The 11,682-nt window shown below is 49.5% G+C and overlaps 1 protein-coding gene across 1 annotated transcript in view; it reads left to right on the forward strand.

Moving 5' to 3' along the window:
* The first annotated feature begins 1,678 nt into the window (after positions 1-1,678).
* Positions 1,679-11,682, forward strand: part of LOC144120663 (uncharacterized) — a 21,347-nt gene continuing 11,343 nt past the window's right edge. The window contains exons 1-2 of the mRNA XM_077653293.1: positions 1,679-2,859; positions 11,127-11,302. Of these exons, the coding sequence (XP_077509419.1) occupies positions 2,408-2,859; positions 11,127-11,302 (628 nt within the window). The 5' untranslated portion in view covers positions 1,679-2,407. The remainder of the gene's footprint in view (positions 2,860-11,126; positions 11,303-11,682) is intronic.

An 11,682-nucleotide genomic window follows, 5' to 3' on the forward strand; every position in this document is an offset into this window, starting at 1 on the left:
CTCTAGAATTTCGCCTCCATCGAAATTCGACCGCAGCGGCCGGGATCGAACCCGCGTCTTTCGGGCCGGCAGCCGAGCGCCATAACCACTCAGCCACCGCGGCGGCTTCAAAGGACATGTGAGAGCCCTAATTTGATCACTTGAGGCGTGAAAACGTGATCGGGCTTCATGTCGCGGAGAGCGGCTCAGCTCTCCCTCTTCGACACAAGGGTTGGATCGCTTGAATTCTTGTCTTTGCATCCGCTGAAGGTTTTGTTGTTTTTTATTGTTATTCTCTAAGATGGCAAGGTTTAATGCTCCTACGGCAGCGCAGGTCGTTGTCGTGTTGTGTACATGCATGCAGACACCGATCAAACGCTCGCATGCACGTCGTACGCATTCGTTTACAACCTGTTAGCGGTGCTTAGGAAACCTAAAATATGTTATACTGGTTTGTTAAACACAGAAAGACGACAAAAATACCTATACACACAAATATTAACTAGCATGGTCGCAGTACCATGCATAAAGCGGTCTTCACAGGCTGGCGTGCGTTTCGAAGGATTCCGCGATATTATTGTTAGAATGTGCACATGGAAACGCGTTAATACTACACGAAGTTCACAATTATGTCAGCCTCACATATAAAATTGTGGTACACTCCACGATCGATATGCGGACATGAAAATGCTCGAGGTCTCGTTGGTGGAAAGTAATCAGCTTCACTCTGAGCGCTGGCCTGCGGAGTCACTTTAATGACTGTCTCGCATTGATCGCGAGGAAGTGACAACCACCCAGCGTACCAGCCGTAAGGCAAATGCTTTATTCCGAACATGGTCCACGAAAACCGCGCTACTTGGAGCGAAGTTCAACAGTAGCACCAAGACGGCATGTAATAAACGGACTGACGGTAAGCGTTGTCCGCTCGCGCGATTGTGCACTGCGTAATCCGCAGTAGCGGTATGTAGGAGCGTCAGTCATCTTTCTTTTCCGTTCCTAATTCGTCATCGGACGCTCCTGTTACTCATGGCCGCACACCTTAACTTAGGAGCAATCGTGTCTCGCTACACACGCAGACGCAACTGCACAGCATCTGAAAGCACGAAGTGACGGTTTCGGTGGCGGAACAGCTTGTCCATAATGCTGTGTAGTGCACTTAACCCCACATATTTTCCCAAGATGAAAACCTTTCTTCCTATATTGGCTGTCTAGCACTGGCGAAAGTGTTTGTTGCGTTCATCCGTTCGGAAAGGGCGCATACCGAATGGGCGCGACAGGGGCAGTACTTCCTTGTGCAGTTAGGTTCCGTGATGATCGCAAACGATCGCATCCGCACCTTTAACTCTCTCTCGCAATTCTTGCAATTCACAACACAGCACGTACTTCCTCGGCCTTTCCACATATTCGTAGAAAGAACACATTCGGCAGCCACCCGCGATATTTCCACTGCTGCGTCTAGGCGTACACGGGGGCGACTTACGAGGCCCGTAATGGCGCCGCGTTCTTAGCGCACTTGTGGCGCCATCTGGTCTCAAACGGAAGAACCGCGCGCTGTAAACGGTCTATATGCGTTACCTTACGATTGCATGCTAATGAGTAGGTGAGTCGCCAGAAAAGAGAAAAAATAAATAAAAATGAAATAACAGAAACAATGCTTTTTTTGCATTCAAAGCACGTAAGTAGTCTGCAGTGTCCTCCGTAAGTTTTTTTACTTGCATAGCGTGGAAGAAAAATTCTTTAGAAAACTTTAGCGCCAAGCAGACCATACCTATGGGAGCTATATCTGAGAATAATAACCAAGGGCATGGAAGCTCCGGTTGTAACCACGTAAGTAAAGAAGGCCTTAAAAACAAAAGAGAGGGAAAGCAACAGATGATGACCAAGTGTCTTGTCGACCTCTTGGAAAATGCGCGACATGCACGGGGCGAAGCGACAAAAACATGCTTCCCAGGCTCGAGTTGCCTGTTTGGAAAACTTGGTTATCCCTATAAACAACGAAACAAGCAACTGCTGTTACAGAGGCATGCGTCTCCGGAATAGCAGTCTTCAGCGGCCATACGGTCTCCGCACTATCCTCGCTGCTCTCGAGGCCGCCGAGGTCCCGAATGATCGTCCTCCGGCGACTCCACTGTCGTCTGCGTCTGAAGGCCTTCAGTGCCTTTCTAGCAAAGAGTTAAGCACGAAGAGCTGTGCACAGGTCTAGCGGCACAGCCGGAGGTCGTACCTCGGGTCCAACGCGTGGCGCAGCTCCTGGAACTTGCCGACACCGAACCGTGCTCCTGCGTCCTCCGCCAGGAGCAAGCATTCCGACGAGGTTCGCGATGGCGACTAACTGCTGCGAACGTGCCTAGCATCGGCAGTGGGCATCCGGCTTCGGAGAGAAGAAGCCCACGGCACGTGACACTCACACCCGTTCTATGCGACGTCGATGCAATGGCAAAAAAAGGCTCCCAACCCAGCCACGGGGGCGGGTGGTCCACTGTCGTTCCTGGGAACTGTCGGGGCGGGTTCACGCACGCCACCGGTAATTAGCGGAGGAGGGGTCGGAAAGGGAGACCCTTTGTCATCGACGACGCGGAAGGGTCGAACAGGGGGCGCCCAGCGGCAGCAGCCGGGCCGGTGCGGCGGCCCACTTCTGCTGGCGCGCGAGCAGCGACGCGCTGACCCGCATCCGCGCAGTGTCGCCATGAGGAGCGCCGCCGCCCGGTGGCTGCTGCTGGCGCTGCCGCTGGTGCTGCTGCGCTGCGCGGCGGGCGGCACGACGCCGGCCGAGGCGCCGCGAGCCAAGACGGTGATGTACTACGACGGCAAGACCATCGCCAGGGTCGAGTACGGCGCCGACGGGGTCACCCTGCAGACCTGCCGGCTGTTCGAGCTAGAGTGAGCGCTTCTCTTTCTTCGTCTTCCACTGTGAGTCGGGTGTTGGCGCCGTCCGAGCCAGTTTTTGGTCGCGGACGGGAATCAAGTTTCGCTTCCAGTGTACGGCTCAGTTTCACGGTGCAGGCGTGTCTCTCCGCACTTATCGGGTGGCTTGGGGCGCCTTTCATCGAGAACGTTGGAGTTGAAAGCGAAAAATGTCTGCGTTGCGCATTTGCTACCTCACTTTCACGAGCCACGGCGCATAATAAGCGTGTACATTCACGATGATAACAAGGGCCTGTTGAGTAGAACGTGCTCTTCACGTCGATGACTCAGGCGCGCTGTTGCTATAGCCAGAGCACACGCGAAGATGGGGTCGTTTTTGTTAAAATGGCTTTGTTTCCCCTTTTCGTCCAGCTATTACGCTTCTGAGAAACTTTTAAACAAGTGAAAAAGGTGACAAAAACACACGTACACTAATTAGAGTTCCGTATATGGTTTCGGGCACAATTCCTAGCGTCCATTCATGTGTGCGCTGCGCAGCTCGGTTCAGAGAAGCAGATCTACTGATATACTTGAAGCGTGCACTGCGCGCGTCTGCGCGGGCCACTTTTCAAATCCGCCGCTTTAACCGGTTGGCTGCGACGGCAAAAAACTGACATCACGTGACCTCACCTCACTAGGTCACGTGACCTCAGGTACGAGGCGCGCGTGCATTTCAGCGAGAGGACGCGGAAGGTTCTTATCAGCGGGACATTGCTCCGGGATGAGTGCGTACACGCGCGTATGGAGTTCGACTCGCGTTGGAGGGCGGCAATGCGGATGTCAAGCCAGCTTGGCTCAGAAACGAGAACGCATTGGCAGGCGATGCCGCGATGGCAGCAAAAGCGCTGCACGTGCCATCTGGTGGGGTTCTCTTGAAGCGGGAAAATACGAAAAAGACAAAAAGAGCGGGAACTGGCTCGCTACTAGTGTATCCAGTGTATATGATGGATATGCCCATAAGATCACGTTGGGAACTGGCTTTCTAAAGACGTGCTCTCCTGCACGGCCTTACGGGAGGTTGTTTTCGAGGTCATGTATGTTCGATCCCCGACAACCAAGGCGCTCGTTCGTTGCTGGAGTAGTACAAGCGTTTATACAGTCTGCAGTGCGCCGCCTCAGAATGTCAAGCGGTGTGACTGCTGCGCCGACCTGTTCTAATTTTATCGGCACCGTGGAAATTTGTATTCGAATCATTCTGACTTCGTCTCGTGCGCTACGGATTTGCGAGGGAAAGATAAAGAGCAACGCCGCCGTGGCAGCTACTCGGCAGAGGCTAAGGATTAGCCAGAAATGACTCATTTCTTCTTACTGTCTCTTTTTCTATACTGTAAGTGTACAAGGTTTACATGAATAAGTCAAACCTGGCTCGCAGAGCACCGATTAGAATGCGATGCCCGTTTATCTCAGATCAGCTCTTTGCAAGACCATGAGGTGAAAATAGCGAAGTAAAAAAAAAACAACTGATGTAGCAAAAAAAAGCTAAAATTTATTGCAGAATACGGGAAGCTTTTCCATGACTCACTAAACTGGTTTTTTATTATCATTCAGAAGTTCTCAGGTTCCAGACAGGCATCCAAGCACATTTTTTTAATTTTTTTAGGAAATAAGCCTGACGCGTGCTGTGGACTTTACATTTCTAATTAAATGCAACCCGAACGAATGGTTTTACACTTCCCGATAATAGCTGCGATTAGCCGCTCATCAGCCAACGCTTGCACCTGAATGGTAACAAAAACACGATAGAGTGGTCTAAGATATACTATCATGGACGGCGTTGTCGTAGTTTTTTTACCATTCAGATAAAGGCGGGGTGAGAATAAATTCTAAAATCGGAGGCGCCATTTCCTTTCCCCCAAAAACCAATTATTATATTATGCACGCGCCGGGCTGTTATTAATACCTCGAAAGCCCTATTACATCACGGGTTGGACTGTACATTCACCTTTTAATTAGTTATTCGATGTATGGCCTGGAGCGCGCAGCGGCAAGGTGGATCACGGCCTCGGAAGTCAGGATGATCCCATCTAGTTGGTGCGAAGAATGAATTGCGATGAGCTGTGTGGGATGTTCGATGGGGATGGACGGCTTTCGGATGGTATAATGCGTAGTTGAAAGGCGGTGCGCAGGGGTGATAACGAAGTGACTCAGAGGTGAATGAAAGAACATACGAGAAGTCAGGGGTGATCTTTAACAGTTTTTTTTTCATCCTTTCTTCTAGCGCAATGTTTACATGAGCTGAATAAAAAACAGTGCAAATGCATTTGAGTAACTCAATTATTTCTATGCGCATTAAGAACTGAAAACACCATTGGCTTGGGGCTCTGAAGTGGGAACGCACTGTCATATGTGTCATCTTTAGTTGGGGACACAAATAATAATAATTGGTTTTTTTGGGGGGGAAAGGAAATGGCGCAGTATCTGTCTCATATATCGTTGGACACCTGAACCGCGCCGTATGGGAAGGGATAAGGGTGGGAGTGAAAGAAGAAAGGAAGAAAGAGGTGCCGTAGTGGAGGGCTCCGGAATAATTTCGACCACCTGGGGATCTTTAACGTGCGCTGACATCGCACAGCACACGGGCGCCTTGGCGTTTTTCCTCCATAAAAACGCAGCCGCCGCGGTCGGGTTCGAACCCGGGAACTCCGGATCAGTAGTCGAGCGCCCTAACCACTGAGCCACCGCGGCGGGTGGGGACACAAAGAAAAACACCCTTTCAGCGAATTGCCGAATTACGTTCTTTTTTTACTTTTTCTTTTCCTGTCATCGCGTTCATTGTACAAGAATCAACAATTTTCACAGAAAAAAAAGCTCAATGTTATATCATAATCTCCAGTAATGAACTTCGCAACTGATGCAAGGTTTCCTCCATGTCCTCGTGTTATTTTTGAGGGCAGTTTTTAAAACACAGAGACATTGTTAGCTTCCTTCAGAAGCTGACTGCGTTCTGCGCACGTTATCCCGACGTTCACTTTCCGTTTCCCGTGGGTCTACGCAGAAACTACGAACGGAGTAGAAACGCATTGCATCGGTGTCTTTCGCACGTGTGTCAGTCAATGCGTGGATCGCGCTGTAGAGAAGGATGAGCTCCTTTAAAAGCAGTGCATGCGCTTGGAGATATCCGCCCTTCCATTAAAGGTGCACGAAAGAGGAATTTGAACTCGTCTTTTGCCGCTGTAACTCGATCTACACGTTCCGGGCATTCTTAGAAACTTCGAATTATTGTCCTGTGCGCCCGATCGCCCTAATTAAATCGGATTAAACGTCCCGGCTCCCGCCTTTTTTTTTTAACTCAACGCTGAAGATAGGGGTAGTCAACTAACGCGTGGTGTATACTTTCAGCTAGTCCCGTGGCTGCTTCGCTTTCGCTTTTATTTTGTTTTTTAGGTTTCTGTGAATAAACACTTTCAGTCACAGATAACATAGCGTCAAATTAGGCCCACAGAAATAAAAATACGCGTGGACTCTTATTTACCTATCACTCCACCGATGGCACAGCGGCAAGCCGCCACGGGACTGGCTGAAAGGCAGTCCACGCGTTGGCTGACTCCTCCTACCTTCAGCGTTGAGTTTAAAAAAAAAAGGCCGGAACCGGGACGCTTAATCCAATTTAAACTATGGAAGTCGGCCGCACAGGACAATAATTCGAAGTTTCTAAGATTGCTCGGAACGTGTAGATCGAGTTCCCGCGGTAAAAAGACGAGTTCAGATACCTCTTTAATGGGCGCCAAAGTTCTTGCAACACAGCCAGTGTACGAGTACTAAACTCGTCGGTGTTGAATTTCGGTGCCACAACGGCAGCTTCGGCCAAAAAGCACCAAGGCACAAGGAATGTTTCTTTCCACAATGTGGGGTCAAAATCCCATTTTGCAAGCATTTCACCCCGCAGGATCCGCGCACCAGGCAAGGGGAAAGCTTGTACCCCCTGTACAAGTGTACATCGGCTGGGGGAGAGTTCAGTGCCCCGTGGGAGTACTGTACTTTCCCCCCAGCCGACGCACACGTGTCCTGCGACCCCGCCTCTCAGTTTCTCGCTAAGAGCAAATGCCGAGAAAAAAAAAAAAAGTTACCGCCACCGTCTGGAAGACCTTGAAGTAACGAGCATTAGCTATTTGGTTTATATTTTATATGACGTCACTATCACGTGGTTTCACTTCTGTCCGCCACTTTGGATTTTGAAGTCATCATGGGTGACAGATTTTGGCCACCAACTTGGTTTATGCCGTCATAGTCACGCGGCGGCCTAAGGCGGCCGCCATCTCGGATTAATTAATGACGTCATCAATTATTTACCATTATTGGCCGACACCTTGGATTTATAAGTGACGTCACCAGTCAATCACCAATTTGGTCAATATACAGATTTACTATGGGGGCCGCTATCTTGAATTCCTCGGACTTAGAAAATTTCACGCCGAAGGGAGGTGGTGGCAGACCTCAAGAAATCGAGAAACGTGATGAATGAGAGCTAACACTCTTAAAAAATGCAGCTCTCTCGAAACACCTTCGCTGTACGAAGATCAATTACTGGTTACGCTATCGCACGAAAAGCAAAGCGACTGTTAGATGATGAGGCCCGGCTGACTGCACTTACGGGTGACGCCACTGAGTGGGTTTCCCCTCACTGGTGATTATCCTCGTTGTCTTCCATCCAGCAATGCCATCGTTAGCCGGCGTTCACGCGACTGCAACAGAAAGAGAGAGAGGGGGGGCTTTTACAGGCTCTCTTTTCATGCAACACACGTGCCTAGGTTAGCAGTACGATCATGCAGCTCAACTGCGCTGTGCACTCGTCCCGTTTCTAAGTGAGGAGGAACTGGAAATTGCGCCCAGAAAGCGCTCAGTGTGACGTGCTGCCAGAGCCAGCAGTTCTGCGAACGTGCCTTTAAAAAAAGCCAGTGGGGGCTCTTCGTGGGTGCGAATCTGGAGCAATATATCTCGCGAAGGCGACAGTGCATCGATGTCGTGTTTGTCATGACTGTCCGCAATCCAACTGGGAACCCTGATAACTTCCGCTCACTGACTGCGAACAAACGCCAAACCATATACGCGGCGAATACGTTTAGAAATTCACTGTACGCCATGCGTCCAGACCCTTAGTGCGCACACAGTGCCTGCCTTAATAAATTGCTGCTCCGTCATTTACGCGATTGACGTTTGCAGCTGTTCAAGATGTTCTGCAGCTGTTCAAGGCAGATCATAGCGCGTTCAGACTCGACGTGACACAGGATTACGATCCTGCGTTATTTACCTTATTGGACGATTAACAGCTGGACGCCCCACTCCAGCTGTTGTGAACATAGTGCTGTGAGCATGTGTTTTTATTGCTTCATCATGAACTAATCACGCGCGCAACCTGTACATATTTATTATTGTGTATATAGTTTTTGTATACGTCACCTCTCCCCCTATCCTCTCTCCCCTCACCTCTTTCATTTCATTTCTCCATTCTGCCTGCTATCCTTTATTTCCGCTGCCCCAGCTCAGGTGCTTCAGTATCGATGGCAGATGCCGGGGCTAGCAAAAATCTTTTCCTTCCTTTTTATCATTATTTTAATAAACCACTTACTACTACTACTACTGCTACTGCTACTACTACTACTACTACTACTACTACTACTACTACTACTACTACTACTACTACTACTACTACTACTACTACTACTACTACTATTTACCTTAAAAGTTGAGAAGTTGGTGCGAATACTAGACGAGGCAAGGAGAGAAGTTCATCAGAACGCCTTCTATTCTCTCGTGAACTCACTCGCCTTTAAGTCCCCAGGAAATCCTGTCGGCTGTCAATAATTATAATAACAGGGAGAACGCTTTTCATAATATCATGAAGAGCGTTCAGCAGTAAAAGCTGTCACTAAAATGTGTTGACAAGGCCTCGCTGTTTTGTGACTGTCTTGCGGTTCCATTGCTTGACTGAACAGTTTGAGTCAATCAGTCGAAGCCCCATTTTCTTCGCCACACTGGTGCAGATCAAGGCAGCGCGGTGATGATGATGATGATGATGTCCTCAGGCTTAATGGCACATACCCACGGCGGGGGATTGGCGCTTCGCGATTCACTGATCATCGTCTTTCTTTCTTGAGGAAAGCGGCAGACTGGGCTAGTTGGTTTTGCATCTTAATGGAATGGCAGCGCGCAAGTAAACACACACCCCTTCTTTCTGTCTTGTGTTTACTTGTGCGCTGCCATTCCATTAAGTCTTTCTCTCATCAGCCAAGAGCGCTTATAAACAGATCCATACACTATGTTTATTTGCGGGTTAATGATGATGATGATTTGTGGCTATACCTTTTGCAACGGGTGAGTGCAGGACTGCGCCCGATTCGGAAGAAATTAAAAACATAAAAGGTGGAAAAAAATAGAGGGAAATAGAGAAAGGGGGGGGGGGGGGTTGATGATGATGTGGCGTCCCCTCTGAAACGAGTGGACGCCTAAAAAAGTGTCCTGGCCGGATCAAGTCCAGCTTTCTGCGGCAAAAATTTTGAAAACTAAAAAAAATTAAGACACTGCTATGGAAATATAGGTTACGGTCCATTATACTGATATGTAGCAAAATCTGTCTTTTAAAGTATTTCCATCGGTCGCATCGAGCAGTTAAGACTGCCAGAGAAAACATTTTTGACGATACGAGAAACGCTTTTGAGGATAGCAAAAACGTGAATAGAAAAAATAATACACGCCTGCCATCGGGTGATCTGGGGATATATTGATTGTTACAGTGAGATCTTGCATCATATGAAAAAAAAAACTGCGTTCATAAACGGCTTCCCCGCTCAAAAATGCTTTTGTCCAGAACTGCTGGTTATAACACACATAGAAAAGAACAGTAAAAAAAGTGCAAAAAAAAACTAAAAATGTACAAGTACCGGCTCCTATCGGCAGCGCCACCCTTTGGCTACTGTGGGAAGCGCCGGGAATGGACTTTCCCTCGGCGTCCGAAAGGTTCGTCGGCCTCGTTGGAGGTCTCGACCGAGCGCCGTCCTTGACCGCAGCTGTTTTCTTGGCGACTCCTCGGCCGGCGAGGATGCGTGTTGTGCGCGCCCAGAAGCGGCGCGGCGCTTGACCTCGAAAGCACGCGCCTTCCTTTTCGATCGCGCGGACCGGTCTTCGGCCCCGCCCCCCCCCCCGGCCGCGCACTCTCCTTTTCCACTCGTGTCGCTGATTCCTTCGCCGAGAGACTCCGCAGCGGCCGCCCTTCTTCATTGACTCCTTTATCCTTGCATTTGTTTTCATTTGCAACTGCAGCGCGATTAGGTTGGATCGGAGGGGCTATATCGAACAGGAAGAAGCTCCGTTTGCGGCGGAGCACACGTTCAGTTGACGCTATTCGAACATTGCCTATCTTTACTCTCCTCGAGCAACGGTATTATCGCTGTCGCAACTTTATCCCAATCTTCCCTGCGCTTCCAGTGATCTTCACGAACGAGAAATGGCGCGAAAAAAGAAAGCAGGCCGGTGAAAGGGAGACAACACACGCGCGCTCAATAGCAACCGAATGAATTTCCGAGCTGACAACGCGAGCATCTTTTAAATATCGCGGCGTGACACGAGAAAACGAGAACATATAGATCACAAAAAAAAGCGGAGGCAGGAACAAATAAAAAAGCTAGTGACGCCTTAACAGCTAAGCGATCTCCTTCAGGTGCAGAAACAAGGAACTCGTTTGGGTTTGGGAAGGGGGGAGGGCGTCAGTGCAAACGTCATATGTAAGAGGCTATATGATCGTCAACAGAGCTGAGAGATTTGCTCAGAAGGCCTGCTGACGTGCAAGGAAATCGTTTGACACGTGAAATGACCTACACCAGTGCGCGTCGTAAAAAAAAAAAATACATCGGCGATGATGGGGCTCCATTCACCTACACCTGTAAGGAGAGCGCTCGCGCAGCTGTTCGCTGCCGGTGACGCCACCGTCTACATTATGTCACTAGAGCACGAGATGGTCATGGGATGTACTAACCTTACGGTGCCTCCCGCGCCGCAAGTCAGTCGCTAATAACTTCTCTGTAAAACAGCAATAGCAACCGCAGTGGTTGTGGTCTCAGTCTGCGCACTCTTCATGGGCGCAGAGAAAGCAATGACGACATAGCAGGCTGATGGGTGCAGGCGGTGAGTACTGTCGATGGTTGTGGATTATGAAGAGGTCCATGATACAACACCAATTTAAAATTTCTTGCTTTTCGGGAGAGGGGGCTGTGTTTACAGGGTCGCCTTCTCTCCTTTGTCCTGTGCAGTGATGAGCGTGAGGCCGAGCCCATCATCAAGGCGCAGGGGCTGCCCGTGCAGCAGGTGGACTTCGCGGCCATGCTCAGCCTCATCTCGCAGTGCCGGGACCTGCGCGACTGGTCAGCCAGCACCAACAGCACGCCGCACTGGAGCGCATCCACCCTGTGGAGCGGCATCATACCCGGTACGTATACGCGTCTTCTTCTTCTTGGCCTGCTTCGTATGTCATTTTCATTTTCCCTATTTCATTTTTTTTATCATTTTCACACTCTTTTAGCTGCTCTAGGCAATGAAAGCTACGCGTTCACCACCAGCGCCTAGTGCAGATAGCGGGATCGGGAAAGTGTCCGACCTTATATTAGGCAGTTATAGTCACTTTGCGCGATAAGAAGGTGGAAGCTTCCAGCTGTGACACTTCACTCTACTTGGAATTACTTCTTCCGGGAACTATTGGGACTCGAGTAGCGTGGTCCGGGGTGGATCGAAGTTCAAATTTCTTGGACATGGCTTTTAACTGTAAAGCAACTGTGGGATGTCGTAAGATACTGTTCGGTACATAGCGAT

Source organism: Amblyomma americanum, chromosome 2 (assembly GCF_052857255.1).
Source record: "Amblyomma americanum isolate KBUSLIRL-KWMA chromosome 2, ASM5285725v1, whole genome shotgun sequence".
Taxonomy (NCBI): Eukaryota; Metazoa; Arthropoda; class Arachnida; order Ixodida; family Ixodidae; genus Amblyomma; species Amblyomma americanum.